Genomic DNA, 23,287 nt, shown 5'->3' with positions numbered 1-23,287 from the left:
TTCAGTCCTTGCCTCTGGGGCTGCTGTGTGTCTCGGAATCAGCTGGCCGGTGCTTAAAGCAGCGCTGGGTGCCGGACTCCCCTCCTCTCTCTCTGAGTGATTGCCCACCTGATTGCTGTTCAAGGTAGGCTCCATCACCTCCAGAAGCCCTACATCACAGCTGCTCCCGCAACCAGAGCCCTTCTGCTCCTTGCTGTTCCTGACCTAGCAGTGTGCTAGATACTGACCAGAGGACTCTAGCTCCAAGCTGCCCTAAGCTGTGTTGGGTCCGGGGCCCTCTCAGCCCTCCCAGCCGTGGACCACTGTCTCTTCTCAGTGCAGCTCCTTCCTTGGGTGCCCTGATGTCTGCGGGCAGATCAGAACGCCTCCATTTGCGGATATAGCTGTTGTGTTGTGCAGACACCCAAGGGCCATGGTTGACTGCATCAGAGGTGGGAAGTCTGGGACCAAAAGAGAATCCACAGACACTTTCACTCTGAGTGCAGCCACTGCCCTCCAGTCGTGGACAGACATGATGTGGCTAACAGGGAGCCCTGGGAAGGAGGGAGGGAGGAGGACCAGGCTAGGAAGCAAGGTGGGTGCCCCGGGGCTGTGGGCTCTGCTCACGGTCCTTCCTGCTGTCAGCGATGACGTTTACTGCTCACCCCAGGGGCACAAGCTTTGTGATATCATCAGATGATAACCTATTCCAGGTCACCACTGAGAGCCCTGCTTTTCAAAATCAGTGCATTTTCAGGTTGCTGGGATAGGTGGGCGTTGGCAATCACAGTTCTGTCAACCCCCAAGCAGCTGGGGCCCACCATCTAGCACGTAGACCACCCTCAGGCAGTGACCTATGGGTTGGCCTAGTACATGCAGTGCCTCTTGCCCGTTGCAGGAGGCCGAAGTCCCCATGAACAGCTGACTTTACCAGCACCTGGGGCTTCGCTGGTGGCTCAGACAGTAAAGAATCTGCCTATAAAGCGGGAGACCCGGGTTCTATCCCTGGGTCGGGAAGATCCCTTGGAGGAGGAAACGGCAACCCACTCCAGTATTCTTGTCTGGAGAATTCCATGGACAGAGGAGCCTGCAGACATGACTGAGCAACTGATTTCATTTTTTTTTTTTTTTTAACCAGCACCTAGATAGCTGTTTTTTTTTTTTTTTTTCAAACCAGTCTGGAAATGTTTAAGAACAGAAATCTCAACCCATGAGTCTGAAACTTGAGTCCAGCACTTTTTCTGACACTTTTCTGTAAACATTGGTTGAACTGTTTTAACCCTCTTTGTAGCCGATGAGGTCCACACTCACCTGTTTTGCTCTGGCTCCGAAGGTGAGGAAGCCACAGAAGGCGGGCATTCAGGCTTTCATTGCCAGAGAAACAGCCTGCCAGGCCATGAGCAGTGCCCTCCTGCACCCCCTGTGCTGGGCACGAGCCAGCCGCTCCCACCGCAGTGGTGCTGCTTATAAAACAGGGGGGCTATGAAACTGGACCAGCATCCAGTCCCTCCCAGCTGACTTTTTGACTACCAGCCTGGGGCCCTGCTGAGATCAGTAGCCTGTTAAGTCATTTTCATTCCACCACTCCCTCTTTCGGTGGTACTTCTGCTGGACCTACTTCTCTCACTGACCTTGGGAGCAGGGACTGGTTAAAGTAGGCTTTGTCCCTGGAGGGCTCCCAGGCCAGCAGCCCCCTGGAGATAGGGCCATGGACAGGGGTCAGGCAGGAGCCCCGCAGGGATGTCAGGGGCTCTTGCTTTTCAGCCTTTGTTAAACGCCTCTAAGGGACAGACTCCCACCTCTGTGCAGTCTGTTCAGCAGTCCAAGGATCTTTGACATTTGTACTTTGCTTTCTAAGGTTCAGGGCTTCCCAGGTGGTGCTAGTGGTAAAGAATCCTCCTGCCAACGCCAGGAGATGCAAGAGATGTGAGTTCGATCCCTAGGTTGGGAAGATCCTCTGGAGAAGGAAGTGGCAACCCACTCCAGTATTCTTGCTTGGAAAATCCCAAGGACAGAAGAGCCTGGCAGGCTATAGTCCATGGGGTCACAAAGAGTCAGACACGACTGAGCACACATACATCTACATCTCCACCTTGTAAGGTTCAAACCACTTTCACATACCTAATGCAAACATGATGTCCACACATTTAGATTTGTAAAATATTTCAAAGTTTGAACACGACTCCGTAAAGGGGGTTGTTGCTTTACAAAAACTTTCAATACAGATTTGCCTTCAATAACTAACATATTTTAAATTTCTCAAGCCACCCAAGTAGGGTACTCTGCCACACTTTAAGGAATTCAGTTGCAGAAGGAAGATACAGAACAGAATAAACAGAGACAGAAGGAAGATACAGTTAATAAAGGGTGGCAAATGAATCTTCCAGTCCTGGAATGTGCTATTTTTCTAACACAGCAAAATTTTTACTCTTATTCCCTCCCTTTTTTTAGAATTAGTTGACAAGGTTCTCATTTATTTATCAATCCAAGAATAGCGTTTTAGCTTCAAAGGACACAGCTGGATCCTTTCTCTCACCGACAGTCGCCGGTGTTTGTCAGACAAGAGTGTGTTTCCCAGCTCATCCTTCCGTCCTTTTAACCCAGGGTCTGTGTGCAAACTCCTGTGAGAATCAGCCTTTTCGCTGTCCAGATTAAGCAATTCTGGTCACATACAGGTGGGGTGTTCACTAGGAACAAAGCTAGAAGTCCAAATGCCAGTGTTGTGGGTGCTCCTTAAGGGTTTGAGACAACGTCTCACCTGCCAGCAAGGCCGCCATATTGGTCAGAGGGTGGGAGGCCCACCATGCCCCTCCTTCATGGAGCAGAGGCTGCGATGGGCTATATGACGCATTTCCCATTAACCCACATGATTACTTTGACTTCTGAAGTAATCATATGATTATTTTGAGTTCAGAAAGAATCCTTGTTCCAGATTATTGGCCTTGGTCTGTGAAGTTCCAGAAAGCAGGAATGGTGTCTTTCCCTCAGGAACCTTCCACTGAGTAGATAGTATTAGCGTGGCTGGTGTTCCTTTTTAGAGCCATTTCTGCTGACATCTTCAAACCAGAAGTGCCAAGAGAGGAATGTAGTGGGTCACACTGAGGCTTTGGGCAGATGGTTATGCTCCTCAGCCTAGGAGGCTTCACATATGGTTTTAGAATAGAAAGTGCAGTGTAAATTTAAGCCTTAGAAGAGGATGGTAACCAAGAAAAACCTTTGCAAATGGTCTTGTGACAGCATGTTTTAAGCATAGAGAGTCTGGAAGTGGAGGTGAAGGTACATGTATAGTGGTTTATCAATATTCCAGTACAAACACAGTGCAATGGTACGTTCAGTGTGGTACCTCTCATTAGGAATATTTCAGAACACTTCAAAATTGCAGCGAATGTCAAGGGTCAATCAATGTATTTCCACAGTATCTGCATCTACATTTCTGATACAATGCCTAAAGCATTTATTTCTAATTTCCAATAAATAAATCTTTAGCTTACCCGGGAAGACATATCAGGGGAATTCAAGTTATAAAATGTATTCTCACTGTGCTGCATGCTTAGTCGCTCAGTCGTGTCCGACTCTCTGTGACCCATTGGACTGTAGCCTGCCAGGCTCCTCTGTCCATGGGATTCTCCAGGGAAGAATACTGGAGTGGGTTGCCATTTTCTTCCTCCAGGAGATCTGCCCGATCCAGGGATCAAACCCGCGTTTCCTGTGTCTCCTGCTTTGTCGGTGGATTCTTTACTCACTGAGCCTTTGGGTAGTCTCTGTTTTCCCTGGCAAGTTCAGAAGCTAAGCATTGGCATCTCTACTGGACGTGGAGAAATAGTCCAAGGTAGTGAAAAGAGTACAAGATTTCCAGTCACCTAGGATGGAGGCCAAACCTTGGCCCAGCCATTTACCACCAGTCTGCGGCCTTGGCCAGTAACTAATCCTCTTCCTGTCTCAGTATTGTCTTCTGTAAAATGGGGCTGGCAACAGTCTCAACCTTATGGAATTTCTGTGGGTACTGGCCGTACCATGACTTAAGTGGCTGACACCTGCCAAGCAGCTAAAAAATGGGATTATTACTCTGATACAGAACTACAGTGCTTGCACTCTCTTTAACTTACATGCAGGCAACTTTTTTTTCACATTTTTTTGAAACTGAAGTATAAATCAAATAATTTGATTTACAGTGTTTCGGGTATACAGCAAAGTGATGCAATTATATATGTAGAGAGAGAGATGTATGTATGTATTGTTTTCAGATTCTTTTCCATTATATATTATTGTAAGATATCAAGTACAGTTCCCTGTGCTATACAGTAGATCCTTGTTGTTTATCTGTCTTATATATAGCAGCATATATTTGTTAATTTGAAACTCCCAATTTGTCCCAGGCAACGTTTAATGTGTACCTAGAACACATTAAAGAGACAAAAGACAATTTCTCCAGTGTTGGGCTCACTGGACTCAATCTTATTCTACTTTTCAATCTCATTGTGATACGGAGAGAAATCATTACAGTCTTTATGTTTTCTTGAGCCTGTTGTCGATTAAACATCAACAGGGCTAGATTACATTATGTAAGAGCTGTTTCACTGCATTAAATGGAAGGACTTGTCTAGAAGCGGAAGTCAAGTACAGCAGAACAGCTGTGAGACCTCAAGGAAACCTAAACTTTCTAGGATTCAGACTGGGCATTTGTAATATGCTGAGCTTGGGTTTCGTGGTTTCAAGGTTGCTTCTAGCCTAAATGCTATGTTTCTGTTTGCTCAGTTGGCAAGCTTAGGGCTTGTCTCAGCAATTTGATTTCTAAAGTTTTGAATTCATAACTCACGGAATGACGAGCTGGAAGAGACATAGAGACCACCCAGGGTAACATTCTGGTTTTACAGATGAGGAAACTTGGATTCAGAGAATAAGGCTCCCCCACCCTCCTTCGGGAGTTGGTGATGGACAGGGAGGCCTGGCGTGCTGCGATTCATGGGGTCGCAAAGAGTTGGACACGACTGAGCGACAGAACTGAACTGAACCCTCCTTCTATCACACAGTTCACTTTTGGCTGAACTAAAATCAGAACCCAGGTGTCCTGACTCCTAGATCAGTGCTCTTTCCTTGATACTGTGTGGCTTCTTCCCTGAAAATGGGGTATCACATTTAAGAACAAATTATAAAGATAGCACAGATAAGCTCTGACTGACTCTGACAACCCAACCATTTACTGAATAACTACAAAATTAAACAAGGCAAATTGATCTGACTGTTGAAAGGACTGTTTGAAAGGTTTTCACACTCCTATCTATCCATCTTCTGGTCCCCTAGGAAGATGCGTTATTATTAAAATTTAGGGATAGCAGGAGGATCATGGCTGCCATGATTTTTGTCCCTTCATCTCTGGGAGTTGCATTTTAGTACCTTTGGAAAGCTTTGGCTTTCCACTCACCAAGTTTCTAGGGTCATACACTGTAACCTCAGAATCTAACACTTAATCTGTAGCTTCCCAACTTTATACTACCCTGCGGTCAAACATATTCATTCCTGGTGAAACAAAGAAATGATGTCATATTGACTAACCAAAGTCACCATGGGAATCTATTAATCATGAGCATGATCACAGGATGGACATAACCTATGTGAGTAACCAAGAAATAACAAATAAAATCAAACTGCTTTGTTAAATGGCAGACATGTTACAAGTCAACACGGTGAGTGAGTGGTATCTCATTAACCAGCCAGTGTTCTGGGTGTCTGTCCTGTGGTTCTGGCTCAAAATAAAGTCCAGGGTTTCCTTTCTCACCCTGCTCAGGCTGAGGCTCTTGTGGAAGCTGCTTCTTGTGACTTTGGAGCAGAGAGAGGAAGCTTGGGATATTTCATTGGAAACCACTTTCTGTGAAAAGCCACGTGTAGCATTTATTCTAAGAACTTGTTTGGACTTGAGTTACTTTTGGTGAAAAGAATACACTTTCTGTACTAGGAGAAATCAGTTGTGAACATTTATTTTTAAAAGGCTGGCTTTTTTGTAGAAAGAGGACAAAAGACAATCAATTTAGGGTGCTTATTTTTTGCTATTTTAGTGAGATGCAAGGCATTCAAGTCAGGTTCCTAAAAATTAAGAAAAGGAACCAGAAAGCATTCAGTATTGGAAAAAAAAATCTTAATGATACATTATATTTTAGTTTCAGATTATAGTCAGTTGGTATACAGAGAAAAAGAGGACTGAAACAAAAAGTATGAAATCGGTAGAGAAAAGGCTGAGAACCAAGCAAACATACACAGAGAAAGGTGCAGGCAGTGAGGGGAAGAAAGATGAGAGAAACCAGGAGACAATTAGAAGAGAGAATGATTTGGGGGACCTTAGGAGAAAGGACGGTGGGGCCAGGTGACTTTCCTCCCCAGCACTTAAGTCCTATTTGTCATTATTTTCACCATCTTTGATTGAAGTTTTACTCTCCACCTAAGACTATCACTATCAATTCCACCAGCACAAGAATCACACTGGGTTTGGCTCCCTATTGTTCTCCCGGTGCCTAGCACAGACAGGGTCAACAAGGAAGAATTAGTCAATGAATGCATGAACAAAGGAACAAGTGAAGAAAGAATGTGTAAGGAAAAGAGTCCCGTGGCCCAACCGGCTGGGGCAGCGGTCCCCTGAGAACTGCTTTTATTTCCTCAAAAGCAAGAGACTGTGGACTGAGCTGACCTGGCCCCTGAGATACCTATGACAGCAATTTCTTTGGAGGAAGTTTCCATCTCACCCATGTTATCTTTGCTAAGCATTGTTGCTGAGTCGCTCAGTTGTGTCCAACTCTTTGCAATCCCATGGACTGCAACATGCCAGGCTTCCCTGTCTTCCAGTATGTCCTGGAGTTTGCTCAAACTCATGTCCGTTGAGTTGATGATGCCATCTATCCATCTCATCCTCTGTCGCCGACTTCTCCTGCACTCAATCTTTCCCACTATCGGGGTCTTTTCCAATGAGCTAAGTATTAGAACAGTGTTTTGTCTCTGTTTCTCTAGGAAATGTTCTTAAAGCTGAGGTTTTCGCCGTCTCTATCCTGTCTCCTGCTAACTCTTCAGCCCAGATCCAGCCAGCCATCTGAGGCTGTCAGACCTTTCTGTTCTATCCTGGGCTTCCTAGGTGGCGCTAGTGGTAAAGAATCTGCCTGCCAATGCAGGAGACACAAGAGACGTGGGTTTGATCCCTGGGTTGGGAAGATCCCCTGGAGAAGGAAATGGCAACTCGCTCCAGTATTCTTACCTGGGAAATCCCATGGACAGAGGAGCCTGATGGGCTACAGTCCACGGGGTCACAAAGAGTAGGACATGGCTGAGTGACTGAGCATACACATGCATACCATTTTAACCTTTTTTTTTTTTTTGGCTACACTGGATCTTACTTGTAGCATGCAGGATCTTCAGTGTTTGTTGTGGCATACAGACTCTTTTTTTAGTTAAGCCATGTAGGAGCTTTTATCTGCAGTATGTGGGATCTAGTTCCCTGATCAGGGATTGAACCCGGGCCCTCTGCATTGTAAACATGGAGGCTTAACCACTGAACCACCAGGGAAGCCCCATTTAATCCATTTTATGTGTAGACTTTTGTGGCATTCAGTACATTCACATCGTTATGCAAACATCCCCACTGTCTATCTCCAGAAATTTTTCATCTTCTTCAGCTAAAGTTCTCCAACTATACCCATGATACACTAACTCCCTAAATTCACTGATATTTTATCAGATTTCAGACTTTCTTACTCTAGTTTCTATTTCCTGAAGTTATCGTACCTTATTATTATTCGACTTTCTGTCCACAGTCTCCTTTCTGGCCAGAAGGTCTGGATACAGACAGGTCTGGATTGGGCTTCCAGCAAAATAATTTGCTAGCCTCAATTCAGTTCAGTTCAGTCGCTCATTCGTGTCTGACTCTTTGCAACCACATGGACTGCAGCACGCCAGGCCTCCCTGTCCATCACCAACTCCTCAGGTTTACCCAATCTCATGTCCATTGAATCATGGATGCCATCAAACCATCTCATCCTCTATCGTCCCCTTCTCCTCCCACCTTCAATCTTTCCCAGCATCAGGGTCTTTTCCAGTGAGTCAGTTCTTTGCATCAGGTGGCCAAAGGATTGGAGTTTCAGCTTCAGCATCAGTCCTTCCAATGAATATTCAGGACTGATTTCTTTTAGGATGGACTGGTTGTATCTCCTCGCAGTCCAAGGGACTCAAAAGTCTTCTCCAACACCACAGTTCAAAAGTATCAATTCTTCGGCACTCAGCTTTCTTTATAGTCCAACTCTCCCATCCATACATGACTACTGTAAAAGCCATTGCTTTGACTATATGGACCTTTGCCAGCAAAGTAATGTCTCTGCTTTTTAATATGCTGTCTAGTTTAATCATAGCCTTTCTTCCAAGGAGCAAGCATCTTTAATTTCATGGCTTCAGTCACCATTTGCAGTGATTTTGGAGCCCAAAAAATAAAGTCTCTCACTGTTTCCACTGTTTCCCCATCTATTTGCCATGAAGTGATGGGACCAGATGCCATGATCTTAATTTTCTGAAAGCTGAGTTTTAAGCCAACTTTTTCACTCTCCTCTTTCATTTTCATCAAGAGGCTCTTTAGTTCTTCTTCACTTCTGCCATAAGGGTGGTGTCATATGCATATCTGAGGTTATTGATATTTCTCCTAGCAATCTTGATTCTAGCTTGTGTTTGCTAGCCTCAGTTTCTGCATTTGTAAAATTCAGATAAGAGATAGTACAGTAGATAATACAGATTCTAAATAGATAAGAGAACTGGAGTTCACTGGATTGTCTGTTTATTGTCCATCCCTCCTACCAGTCCACACACTAGTGTTCCTCACACCAGCCACTGCTGAGCAGACATACCTAGCTTCCCGATACCTTTGTCATCCTGATGCCCTTCCCAGGGGACACACCATCTTGTATCAGTCCAGCTCTTGGCCTCAGCTGCACACCCACCTGGGCTGTTGGTGAGTCCTGATCTCTGATGGAGTCATCCCAAGGTAGGGTCTCCCACTCCACCCTGCAAGCATTCAGTGGTCCCTCTTTGGCTTCTCTTCCCAAGTGGCTCAGACAATAAAGAATCAGCCTGAAAGACAGGAGACCTAGGTTCGATCCCTGGATCGGGAAGATCCCCTGTTGAAGGAAATGGCAACCCACTCCAGTATTCTTACCTAGAGAATCCCTTGGACAGAGGAGTCTGTTCATGGGGTTGCAAATAGTCGGACACAACTAAGCAACTTTCACAACTAACAACTAACCCTTTCATTTTTCACTTTTCCCATTCCTTATGCCAGCCACTTCCCATCTTTCCTCTTCACTCCATCTCCCTACCCAGCCACTACCCTAGCGGTTCTCGTTAAACTTCTAAGTCTCCATAGATCAGACTTCTTAAACTTTAAAGCACCTACAAATCATGCAGGCCCCCTAGGAGGTTCTGATTTCATAAGAGGTGGTGGGGTTGAAACCTGCTATTTTTACAAGCAACCCCAGGGAATTTTGATACGCAGACTGCCCAGTCCACTTTTCATGGAGGACTGTCCTAAGCCACAAGCTCCTTGAGGGCAGACATTTTGTCTTACCTGATTTTCATCTCTAAATACCTGGCAATAGATGTTGAAGCACTAATCGAATGAAACTGGCTGTCACTCTGCACTTCAGAATAAGTTACCATTCTCCTTTGAAATGCTAATTAACTACAGCTGTTTAAATGCAGCTTAACTCTCTTGAATATTTTATCCTATCCTTTATCAGCCCTTTCCACTGCCACTGGGGGGTCAGGAACTATAAAGAATGTGTTGTTCTTTGACTAACAACTACCAAAGAAACCAACCAAAGGGCCAGATGAGATTTAGACAGAAGTGCCAAGGTACAGAGGTTGGACCTTTCCCCTTAGGAGGAGAAAGAACTCTCCTGGCTCTTGTTCTAGGCATCAGCTAAGCAGACGTCTTTGTATCTACTGCAGTGGGCTTTTCTGGACTGGAAAGAATCTTAAGCAGGAAGGTCACTGCCAGGGATACTGGAAGAATGTGATTTAAGGAAATAGGTAAATATAGACTGGGATTCCTGATCAGTGGCCAAAAGGCTTGTGTGCATGCTCAGTCACGTCTGACTCTGCAACCCCATGGACTGTAGCCTGTCAGGCTCCTCTGTCCATGGGATTCTGCAGGAGAAAATACGGGAGTGGATTGCCATCCCCTCCTGTGTTGGATCCCGACCCAGGGATCAAACCTGGGTCTCTTGCATTGTAGGTGGATTCTTTACTGCTGAGCCACCAGGGAAACCCAGCCAAAAGGCTAACCTGCCTTCAAATCCTAGCTCTGCCAATTCCTAGCTTGTGATGAGGGTAATTAAACTCTTGGGACCGCTCGATTCCTCATCTTTAAAATGGGAAACTTTCTTGAGGATTGAAAGATGGGTTACAAATAATTCACAGGGATTCTATGATGTTGGGCAATCAGGAAGAATTTTCAAGAGATGTGGGTATCTTGGTAACCATATGTTTTTTTACCACAATGGAGGGGACACACATACACACATGCACATACACACACACACCCCTACACTCTCAGTCAGCCTGAAAAAACAGAAGTGGCACCCGCTGTTGCCCTCTGGGGAAGTCTAACTCTAAAACCCCATCCCCACTGTAATAAAATGTTTCCAAAAGGAGCAGACAGGGTAACCCAGGGCCATGCCCTCCCACTTCCCTCTTCCCCTTAGCCTGTCTTGGGGAAGTGGAAGGTAAATAGGCATGGGCACCTGGAACTGAAACATGTCTTTTATCACCTCCCATTCCGCCACCCCTTTCTCCTCTGCACCAGGGCAGGGATCAGGTAGGGAGGCTCAGGCCTTTACTTTTCCCACACACATTTGGATCTGCTCTTCTCAGCCTCCAAAGCCTAGCTCATCATTCATCAAGATTCACTAATCGCCTACAGGGTGCAGGACGCTGTCCTAAATGCTTTACCCAGGACCTCCGGGGGAGACCATAAGAAATTCGTTCCAATATTTAAAATCTTTGCTCAGCTCATGAAGACTAATATGGAACCCTCACTTCATTCCCACCTTTACCTCTCCCCTCCCTTGGCCAGCAAGAGTACCTTTTGCTTTGAAAGTGCTAAGCAACTTTGATTTACATGTTAATAATGTGTTCAGTTGCTCAGTCGTGTCGGACTCTGTGCGACCCCTAAACTGTAGCCCATCAGGCTCCTCTTTCCATGGGATTTTCCAGGCAAGAATACTGGAGTGGCTTGCCATTTTCTTCTCCAAAATGTTAATAATAATGAACCTTTATAAACATTCTTTACATAACTTCAGGCTCCCTTCCATATTTATTGCCTTGTTTCTGCACATTTATTTGCTTTTAGGAGAAGAATTTGGATTGGTTTCCTCGGATGCGAGCCATGTCCCTTGTTAGCAACGAAGGTGACAGTGAGCAAAATGAGATTCGGAACCTGCAGGAGAAGCTGGAATCAACCATGAGTCTGGTCAGACAGCTCTCCGGTCAGCTGGCGGAGCTCAAGGAGCAGGTGGGAGCCCTTTGGAGATGGGAGCTCGGTGCGGGGGGTGATGTGAAATCTTTCACCACTGTGAGTGGGAGAGACAGGAGAATCCTGGCAGTGAGATTGTTGTCCACGGGATTGTAAATCACAGTAAAGAAACCCCACGCTATGTTGTAAGAACCGCCTCTCGGCAAGCAGAGCCTGCTTCTGCTTGTCACACCCATCTTGTGTGACACCTCTTCTGTGGAACAGGGAAGGAAGGAACAAATACTGAAAGAGAGGGACCGCTTTGGACTTTTTGATAGAAAATCGTATATTCTGCCTTCACAGCAATTATTAAGTTCATCAGAAAAGCATATCGTCATTAGTATCTATCATTTCAGTGCTACAGTCAACCCCTTCATCATGTAAGATTGTTAGCCTTAGTAAAAATAGTATCAAAAGTAACTGTGGTAGCTTTTAAAATGACTAAGGTGATGGCAGTGATGATATGTGACAAGCAAGGGCTGCTTTAAAAGAACCACGGTTCCTCTTTCTTAACCACAGAGAGGGGTTTGCTCTGTTTCTCTGCCTATGGAAATTCACTTTTAAAAATATTTTCCCTTTTTCAATAAATATTCACTGGGAAATATTCACCCAACACTGTGTGTTCCACCAGCGCTGGGAAAGAGTGAGAAAAATCAGCTTAATACACTCTCTCTTTTCCCCCCAGATGACAGAACAAAGGAAGAATAAGCAGAGACTGGGCTTTCTCGGATCAAACACACCCCATGTGAATCATCACATGCCACCACACTGATACCGTGGGGGCAGCCGAGACTAGCCTTTCATCAGCGTCCTGCCTGATCACTGAATAAAGAACTGAGACCGAGGGGAGTGAACAGTGCCTATTGTTGAAAAGTTAAAAACAACCAAGTGCCAAGATGTTGAGTGGTTTAGCTCTGAGAACAATTTTTAACTGTGTTTTCATGGTTGAGAAGACCAAACTTAAAATGCAGCCGCTAGAAAGCACACATCACGCATTCTTAATGCAAAGTCAAGCCGCTTGCTCAAATGGACAGAGAGAGGAGGGGGGAGGCGGGTGGAAGGAGACGCAGGGCAGAGAGAACTACCTTTGGCTGAATCGATAAGGGTCTGTTTTGCCTTTAATGCTCACTGCAACCTTTGTCATGGTTGGTTGGAATGTCTTTCTTTTAATTATGGCATCTGGGTCAGTGATACAGGAAGTCATATTTTGGTGGCTAAGTTTTACTAAGGGAAATAACTAAAAAGATTAAAAATGAGAGCTGCAAAGAAAAAATTTTAATGCTTCCAAATCGTAGCCATCACAGGCAATTTCCTTATTTATAACATGGAACACAATGGATTTATGGCCCTAGGAACTAGTGCTTTGGAGCTTATGTCCCTCAGCTGACAACACGACTGGAAAATGATTGCTTTCTCCCAGATTCAGAGGGACTCTTGTCAATACGGAGCACAAAAAGAGGCTTTTATATAACTTGTTAGCATCATGTTTCAAGTCCTGTAGAGACTTAAGACTATCAAAGATTTGGGAACAAAAAAGCTGACAGTAAGCCCCAGAGAAGAATTTTTTGAGAACATATGTGTGCTATTGAAATACATTGAGATTAACAAATGAAAATGCTTAAAGGTGACAGGAAATACAGAGAAACTTATGATGGTGGCATTGCCTTTTATAAATATGGAGTAAAAGCTCTTTGATTCATGTTTGCTGTGCTTAAGAACTGAGTGGTTTTTATTTATTCTATTCCTGCAGTTAGGGAAAAAAATCCAAGATATGTATTGAATACTCCAGAAAATGCAACGTTTCAATTGCATATTTTAAACTCTTATCGGTAAGAGCTTTGCAAAAGGTAAAAAGATAATAATCTCTTTCTCAAATTGTTTTTATGTTAAATTATGCAACCAGAATTTGTGGAGGGAGAAAATAACCTGCCATTCCTGTGTTAGTCTTAGAGACTATGCCTTTAGAATGCTAAAGCAAAATGCACATCATGAAAGTGTTAGGGGAACCGCCGTGTGGTGAGAGCGCGAGGCACGTGACACCAGACTCTGGGAGGTTCTCAGCAAGCTGACCTTTTCTGGTTGCTGCCCCCAAAAGAACAAAAACATTGCCTTTTAAACTCTCGTGTTCTTACCACCAAGGTTTAAGGTCTGGACAGGATTTGCTATGCCCCTTTTTAAAGCTTTTGGATTATTTGAATGTAGTTTAAGCTCTTGGCTCCTAAAATTCTCTAATCATGGTCTAGGAAGATGATAAAGAATGCCCAAACCTATCCTTCTTCCACACCCCATTAAAATGTAGACTTGGAGGAAAGCTGTGGAAACCCAGAGCAGTGAATTTTTGAACTGAATCTGCTGATGCATGCCCCCCTCCAAATAACTCCCCAAGTTAAAAATTGCTCACTCTGATGTGATAGTATTTTTCTGGACCAGTCCCTGAAGGATCACGATCAAGAAGGATCAGAAACCGAGCTATATCAGCACAGAGCCTAGGACCCAGTGGGCGTCCAGTGAATGTCTGAGAAATTCTACTGTCATTCAGTCCTAATGCATCAGTAAAACTTTAAACCATATCACATTTTGAGTTTTAAATGGCTTCCCCAAAACTGAAGTAGACCAAAGCAGCCATTAAAAAAACACACACACACACAAAATAAGGCCATTCTTGTTATTAACAGTATTAGATGAAAAGTACCCTTTTAAAGTATTAGAACTAGGCAGAGAGGTTCACAGGCAGAGTGAAGTGGTAAATACTAGCTATATTGCAATGTCAGAACCTATCTCTGTTTAGCACAAACTAACATGTTTCTGATGGATATCCCAGCATCAAGAAAAGAAATTAGTTTGTACAGGTGAGTGCAGCCTGTCTTTCAAATGAACTACCTACTTTTTTCTTACACAGTTTTTTAGAGAGAATGAGTCATTGGATATGTACCTGCTATCAAGAAATGGCCTAACCTCTCCAACCGCTGAGGAGTGGCAGGTCATCATGTCACAGTGCGTTAAGTGTTCAAAAAGGATTGCAACTGACCAGACTCTTATTTAATCAAAATTGAAATATTGCTCAGTTGTGTTCTCTTCTTTCCTTCCTCAATACTTTGAGATTGTTAAAGTAAAATAAACGAAAGCAAACAAAAAAGGCAGCTTTCAGGCTATTAAATTCATAATGAAGCAGATAATCATGACATTCTCTATAAATTTATATTTGTTTTATATATGTTTGTTAATGCAACTGGAATATTTGACCTAGACAAGTGTCAATTAACGTTCTCATATTTATATAGTGATATTAAAATAAGTATAATCATCTTTGATTTTGATGTTAAGAGAAATGTTTTACTGTTTAGTTATTAAAACCCATATTGGCTTAAAAGTATCAGTTTCTGTGGAACATAATTTTTAATTTCAAAAGGATTTGATTCCCCTACATAGTCCACTCTGAAGCCCAAGAGTTTCATGCAGGTATGTTTTAAGACTATAATACTAAAAAATAAATTTTATACATGTAAAATTAACATATTTTACCTTTTAAAAGTTTGTTTAGACAAGGGCTTATTTTCTTGCATACTGAAACTTTTCTGTTGGTGCTGCTGTTGCGTCACTTCAATCATGTCCGACTCTGCGACCCCGTAGACGGCAGCCCACCAGGCTCCCCTGTCCCTGGGATTTTCCAGGCAAGAACACTGGAGTGGGTTGCCATTTCCTTCAATGCATGAAAGTGAAAAGTGAAAGTGAAGTCGCTCAGTCGTGTCTGACTCCTAGCGACCCCATGGACTGCAGCCCACCAGGCTCCTCCGTCCATGGGATTCTCCAGGCTAGAGTACTGGAGTGGGGTGCCATTGCCTCCTCCGTTCTATTGGTGATGAGGATGCATTTTCTAGTGGATTATTGATAAATCAGGAAGATGTTCTGCTCAAGTCAGAACTGTTTGCTTTTTTCCATATTCTCAGCTCATAACTCATTGTTTTGGTTGTTCTTTTTAGTTTATAGTTGTTTTATTAGAAGCAGTAATGCCGAAGGGTCCACCCTCTGTCCCCATGCCCCAGGGCTGAGAATAAGCATAGAAATTGGGGATCTAGAGACTTGGGGAGGGAAAGTGCATGTTGGGACTTCACTGTGATTAGGGGAAGGGCTTCCCTGGTGGCTCAGTGGTGAAGATCCCGCCTCCCCAAAGCAGGAGACTCAGATTTAATCCCTGGGGATGGAAGATCTCCAGGAGGAGGAAATGGCAACCCACTCCAGTATTCTTGCCTGGGAAATTCCATGAACAAAGGAGCCTGGCAGGCTACAGTCCAGGGGTCAGACAGGGTCAGACACAACTGAGCTAGTAAAGTAGGGGAAAGACGGAGTAAAGGGTAGATAGTAGGATGAACAGGGCTTACCCTCAAGGGACCCAGCAGACTGGGACATAAGTAAGTAAATATTGCGCAGGTATAATGATTTAACAGATTACAATCTCAAGAGATAACCCTTAAACATGCAAAGAACAGGGCTTTGTGGAGAGCATCCGTAAGACGTGTGTTCCCTCAAGCAGCTCTCAAATCTTTACAGAATCACAAATCAGCATATTCTGACCCACAGACCTGTTCCAGGAAGCCCTGACACTCGATGCAATGCAAAAAGGGGGTACAGCAGGCATCTTAAACACAAGCACAGGTGCCCATAGAACCAGAAAACTGACTGGAATGAGTGCAGTTATGAGGGGCACATTGTATGTAGGGAAAGGGAAACCCATGGGGAGCTTTCTTTTTTTTAGTTTATTTTATTGAAGTATAGTTGATTTACAATATTATGTTAATTTCTGCTGTCCAGCAAAGTGATTCAGTTATATATATATACATGCATTTTTTCATATTCTTTTCATCATGGTTTATCCCAGGATATTGAATATAGGTCCCTGTGCTATACAGTAAGGCCTTGTTTATCCATTCTGTATAAACTAGTTTGCATCTGCTAATGTGGGGAGCTTTCTGTTTACAAATTTGACACCTAATTCCACTTTGAAGAAAATGCCTAAAGCCAGTTGAGGCTCTCTAGTCATTGGTGGCTCAGCTCGTAAAGAATCCCAATGCAGGAGACCCTGGTTCGATTCCTGGGTCTGGAAGATCCCCTGGAGGAGGACATGGCAACCCACTCCAGTATTCTTGCCTAGAGAATCCCCATAGACTGAGGAGCCTGGCAGGCTACAGTCCATGGGGTCGCAAAGAGTCAGACACGACTGAGCAACTAAGCGTAGTCATTCATTTGTTATCTCTGAAAGAATTGTTGGTAAATCTACACCATTTAGTAGAAGAAAGTACACTATACCAAAATGGAGCAGAGGAACTAAAATGCATGTGAAACTCAAGAAATCTGAAAACAAAGCCAGATTTCACCTCTGAACTGAATGTTTCCACAGACTTGAATAATTTATGAAAGTATCATTCCAGTTCTTCTCATTTCACCAGAAGCCTTTTTTTTCCCCCTGCAGTAGAAGATTGCTATATTTGCCTCAAAAAGTATGATTCTAATATATGTCAAGACCAGATAAGTATAACTTATAAATTATTATTAATAAAGTTGAATTTATAAAACTTTTTTTGCGTGTGATACTTCAAGTGCTATGTCATTTTTTAATATTTCTAAATAATGTATTGGCATAAAAATCATTATTATTGCTGTTTTACATAATGAGACTTGGGGGACAAAACTTTGGCAACTTGAACCACACTGGTGAGAGTTCAGGTGGGCCATTGTGCCCAGCGCTTACCGGGAATTGGCCCAACTCCCAACTGGCCAACACCTCCTAGTATACGGATATTGTGCTGACACCCAGCAGGGGCTCCGTGGGCAACAGGTCATATGGTCGTCCAGAATTTCCTGGTTCTTAACCCCCAGAGCATGGCACAGCTGAAATCAAAATGACTTGCATGAATCACGTGCAAACCATGAAGAGAATTCTCTGCTCACATGGGCATTTTGCAGTGTCCTTGAAGCTGGGTGACAAGAATTGTTTTGTTTTGTTTTGTTTTCTTTGAGATCTGAGGAAAGGCTTCGGGAGGGAAATTGAACAATGAGTTCCTCTTCCAGTGAGAGAAATTGGCACAAACGGAGGATACACGTGGTGGGGAGCATCATGGACACTGGAAAGTGACCCTGCATTTGACTGTCAACCGCGGTGCTTTGAGGAAGTCTTAGGAAGGCAAATCTTCAGAGCACAAAAATCTGCAGGCCAGAAATCTGTGTACTCGAACCACTCCTATGTCCCTCCCTGAAAGCAGAGGCACTGGCATATCTCAGGGAACCTGCCGCATGGAACACACACACACAGAGACCAAACTTGATGAAGGTGGAAAACTGGCAAGAACAGAGATGAATTGTTGAACATAGTTTGGCTCAATCTAACAGAAAATTCTGGTCTTTGCACTTCAGTGTGGATTTCTGCCTTGATGAACCTGTTTCCTTTTCACTCTGGTCCTTGGAGCAAAATCAGCTCCAAGTAGAACTGTCCTGCTTACAGCTGTGGAAATGTGGATACAGGTGTGAATTTCCTCTATAATCCACCACAAAGACTTCCTCCCAAAGTCTTCCTCCCTCAAATCTGCACAGGGAAAAGCTGCTACTGAGGCTGCTGCCTGTCCTAACAACTGTGCTTTTTCGTTCCGTTTTTATAATTGTCTTCACTGTGGACAGTTGTATCTGCCTTTTTGTCTGCCATAACCTGTTCCTTCTCTTTCAACATAGATCAGGTTTTTTTGTGTGAACCTGATCTTTTCAGCAGTATCTTCTAATAGAAAAATTTGTGAACACAATACCTTAAAATTAGACCTGGTTTTATTAAATATATTAATATATTTTAGATCTTTTAGGGTATTATGGGAAAAGAAAAATCAGGTTGGGTGACATGGACTGAGAGATCTATTTTAAGGATTTGACCTCATGCAGTTATAGGGAAGGGGACTTCCTAGGTGGCGCTAGTGGTAAAGAACCTGCCTCCCATGCAAGAGACTAAAGAAACGCTGGTTCGATCCCTGGTCAGGAAGATCCCCGGAGGAGGGAATGGCAACCCACTCCAGTATTCCTGCCTGGAGAATCCCATGGAAAGAGGAGCCTGGAGGGCTACAGTCCATGGGGTCATGGACATGACTGAAGTGACTTAGCATGCACTCAAGCATGCACACACAGTTGTAGTGAAGAGATGGTGAAGAACTCAATAGAAGCTTGCTGCAATGGTATCGGTGGTTGAGTCTGAAATCACTAAGTCAGTGGGGCTGGTGGTCAGAAAAAAAAGCTGGGTGTGAGGCATGGAAGGGCCAGGACAAATTACAACCCAGGAGGACAAGCAAGATTTGCATCTGGCTCTCACAACCTCCAAACTCCATGGCATAAAAAAGCTGGTGACCTTTACCATGGAACAGTATGCATCTGACCCAGGACTCAGAGAGGCTGAAGGAGATCTGATGGGTGCTGGGAAATAGAAGACTGTCATGTCTAGCCACTGTTCACACCAGTATCATGAGCAGGAGATCAGGTTTCAATGGCAGCTGTTGTCTACTCCTTCTGAACTTAATAACTCTTGTTTCATTCCCACCTTCCATATCTCAGGAAAATACTTCCTGTGGTCAAAAGTAACCTCTAATCCTCTGAGAGAGGGATTCTGGGAAATGTAGTTCTAGCTAAGCTAAACTGAAGTAGTGCAAAGCCACTCCACTGGAGTAGAACTTGATGCTCCCCAATAGTGATACTCTCCTCATCCTGGACACACAAAGGACACATTTCTCAGCACATGTCCCAGCACCCACTGCAGCTGGGGGAAACACACTACTAGTTTGTTTTTGTGGGGTTTTTTTAGATTTTTTTTTTGTGGTTGTTTGGGTTTTGTTTTGTTTTGTTGGCCCTGTTGCACAACATGTGGGATCTCAGTTCTCTTGATCCAACCAGGGATCAAACCTATGCCTCCTGCAGTGGAAGCACAGAATCTTGATTCCTGGACTGCCAGGGTTGTCCCAAGATTTACTTTTCATTGGGGTAACTTTGGTTTGTAACATTATATGTGTTTCACATGTAGAACATTATATTTCCATTTCTGTAGGCCCTACAGCTTGCCCACCACCAAAAATTTAAGTTTCCATCATCACCATATAGTTGATCCCTTTTACCCATTTCTCCCCTCTGGTAACCACTATTCTGTTCTCTGTATCTACATGTTTGCTTTTATTTGGTTTAGTTTGTTCATTTATTTTATCTGTTTGATTTTTGTATTCCACATCTGAGTGAAATCTTATGATATTTGTCTTTTTGCATCTGACTTATTTCACTTAGAACTAATGGTCAAGGTACATCCATGTTGTCACACATGGCAGAATTTTGTCTTTTTTATGACTCATCAGTATTCCATTTTGTGTCTGTATATACCACATCTTATCCATTCATCCATCCATGGGTTCTTAGGTTGTTCCCATATCTTGGCTACTGTAAATAATGCCATGATGAACATAAAGTTCCCTGTATCTTTTCAAATTAGTGGATTCACATTCTTTGGATAAATGCCGAGAAGTATCATGGCTGGATTATATGGTAATTTTAGTCTTAACTTTTTGAGGAATCTCCATACTGTTTTCCATGGTAGCTACACCAACTACAGTCCCACCAACAATATACCAGGGTTCCCTTTCCTCCACATTGTTTGCAACGTTTGTTATTCCTTGCATTTTTATGATACCCATTCTAACAGGTATGAGGTGACATCTCATTATGGTTTTGATTTGCATTTCCTAACTAGTGATATTGAACATCTTTTTATGTGCTCATTGGCCCTTTGTATTTCTTTGGAAACATTTTTAATTGGGTTATTTATGGTTTTGTTGTTGAGTTACTTGTGCTCTTTATATATTCTGGATCTTACTCCCTTATCATATATAGAATCTGGATATAGATGTAGGATATATAATATTTTCTCCCATTCTGTAAGTTGTCTTTTCATTTTGATGTTGGTTTCCTTTGCTGTGCAGAAAATTTCAAGTTTGATATAATCACATTTGTTTGTTTTTGCTTTTGCTTTTCTTGCCTAAGGAGACATATCTAGAAAGAGATTGCTAACGCCAGTGTCAGAGTGCATACTGCCTATGTTTTCTTCTAGGACTTTTATAGTTTCAGACCTTACATTCAAGTCTTTAATCCATTTTGAGTTGATTTCTCTATATGATGTCAGACAGTGGTTCTGTTTTATTTATTTATTTTTTTTGCGCATGTGGCTGATATAACTGTTCTGAACAGTGAATTGTGAGTACAACTGACAAGTGGAGGCTATAAAAAAGTCCCTTCACAACCTCAAGTTCTTTTCCCACCACTTTAATCATGGAGGCCAAGATGGAACCATCCTGAAACCCTGAGTCAGCTCTTTGAAGAGAACTACCCTGGAGATCCTTGATACACACAGCAGAATTGATATGAGTCAAAAACTTAACTGTGGTAAGTCATTGACATTTAAAAGTTTTGTTTCCTGTTAAATAAATGAGATTAGGATAAATGTGATGGTTACTATAGCATAATACAGTCTACCTGACTAATGCAGACATTTGTATTAGGGACCAGAAAACTGACCCAAATGTACAGCTTCTGAGATGTATCCAAGAAAAAGATGAAGAAAAATCTATGTTTACAAACTCTATTTATAATTTAAAAAATTGAATGCAGTACAAAGGCCCAGTAATTTGGGTGTGTTTTAAAATTGATGATTCAATCATAGAATGGACTTTCATGTGTGTGTGCATGTGTTAGTCACTCAGTCATGTCTGACTCTTTGCAACCCCATGTACTTCTAGATGGCCAGGATCCTCTATCTATGAGATTTCCCAGGCAGGAATACTGGAGTGACTTGCCATGGCCTTCTCCAGGTAATCTTCCCAACCCAGTGATCGAACCAGGGTCTCCTGCCTTGCAGGCAGATTCTTTACCATCTGAGCCACCAAAAGTATGTACACTGAGGCTACATTGGAAAACAGGCAGAATAAACTTTTAAAATGCCTACAAATTTTATGTACACTATTAACTGTAGAAGAGCATGTTTCTCAAAAAGACTTGAACAAAATCCACTATAATAGTACTTATTTTAAAATAACTATGGGATTATATATTATTTTCCTTTTTCATTTTCTAAGCTTTTTATGGTTTAAACATCTTTAGAAGGAAATGAAAGTTAAGTCCAGCAAGTGTTTTCTAAGAATGTTTTCCCAAATTCATTTACATTTTATATGATCATTGAAATTGTAGATTTAGTGAATACTATAGCCACAGTTTATATTGATTTCAACAAGACATTAAAGAAAAGTTGAATGATTTTCCTACAGACAAGATACACAACTTGTCCTCGATAAGAATAGAGGTCTACAAATATGCAAGTAAGCAACATGAGGGAATTGTACTTAACATGAGATTTGAGTAAAATATCCTTGTGTACGCATGTGTGCTCAGTCACTCGGTCATGTCCAACTCTTTGTGGACTCATATAGACTGTAGCCTGCCAAGCTCCTCTGTCCATGAAATTTTCCAGACAAGAGTACTGGAATGAGTTGCCATTTCCTCCTCCAGGAGATCTTCCCGACCCAGTGACCAAAGCCATGTCTTGAGTCTCCTGCACAGGTAGGCAGATTCTTTACCACTGGCACCACCTGGGAGGCCCAAAATATCCTTGGCCAATTGTTAAATCTCTGTCCTTTGCCTTTTCCTGATCAACATTTATTTCAATGTCTGAAATAAATAGCAAAATTTTTAAATGTGGAGATGACATAAAGTTGGGAAGTAAACAAGATGGATGACAAAGTAACATATGGTCAGAAAACTAGAATGATGAACAAAGCTATTGTGATGGATTTTAACTGGGAGAAATGTAAAGTTTAGCTCCAAAGAGCTCAGTTGCATAAATATAGGATATAGAAGACAACTACTCATGTAAAAAGCAAACAAACCTTGAGATTTTCAATAACCTCTAGCTCTATATTGATATATTCATTTACTTCAACATGTTTCTCATCTTAGGCATGCTCAGTTGCATTTGACTCTTTGCGACCCCATGGACTGTAGCCCACCAGGCTCCTCTGTCCATGGAATTTTCCAGACAAGAATACTAGAGTGGGTTGCCATTTCCTCCTCCAGGAGATCTTCCTGACCCAGGGGTCAAACCTGAGTCTCTTGTGTCTCCTGCATTGCACAAGGATCTTTTACTGCTTGAGTGACTGGGGAAGTCCCTCAACATGTGTATATTTAGTGTTTATTTTATTTAAGAAATTTGAAGAGGTCCAGGCAAGATATGATAAGGGTTTTATCTTAAAGAGTAAGCACTGGGGATAGAAAGATGGATTGGTTACGAGAAATATTCTAAAGGGAGAATCTACAGAACTTGGTGCTCAATTGGGTGCTCAAGAAGAAGGTTTCCAGAATGATTCTTGGGCTTTGAGCTTGCTGAATAGGGAAAGAGTGATGCTGTTTATTGAGCTAGGGAATACTGGAGAAGTGGGCTCAAGGGGGAAATAAAAGATGAGTTTATTCTTGGACATACTCAGTTTTAGTTCTTTAAGGCATATCCAGGAAGGAATATATGTTTGATAGAGGTTATAAGGGTCTGAAGTCTATGAAAGAAGTCAGGGCTAGAGATTAAAGTTGTAAGAGTCATTGAGAATTCATGACAATGAGACTAAAGAAGTAAATAAATGCTGACAGACAGAGATTAGACCCTGAGAAGAGAAGATCAAGGACAGAGCCCCAAAGAACAACTAGCAAGAGAAGTAAAAAAAAAAAATG

At 42.7% G+C, this 23,287-nt stretch overlaps 1 protein-coding gene across 2 annotated transcripts in view; it reads left to right on the top strand.

Moving 5' to 3' along the window:
• Positions 1-14,885, top strand: part of ITPR2 (inositol 1,4,5-trisphosphate receptor type 2) — a 556,807-nt gene extending 541,922 nt beyond the window's left edge. For both annotated transcript variants that reach the window (XM_061125163.1, XM_061125162.1), the window contains 2 exons: positions 11,351-11,512; positions 12,198-14,885. In XM_061125163.1, coding sequence (XP_060981146.1) covers positions 11,351-11,512; positions 12,198-12,284 — 249 coding nt within the window. In that variant the 3' untranslated portion in view covers positions 12,285-14,885. The remainder of the gene's footprint in view (positions 1-11,350; positions 11,513-12,197) is intronic.
• Positions 14,886-23,287: the final 8,402 nt, after the last annotated feature.

Source organism: Dama dama, chromosome 22 (assembly GCF_033118175.1).
Source record: "Dama dama isolate Ldn47 chromosome 22, ASM3311817v1, whole genome shotgun sequence".
Lineage (NCBI taxonomy): Eukaryota > Metazoa > Chordata > Mammalia > Artiodactyla > Cervidae > Dama > Dama dama.
This window is presented reverse-complemented; position numbering and strand designations above follow the sequence as displayed.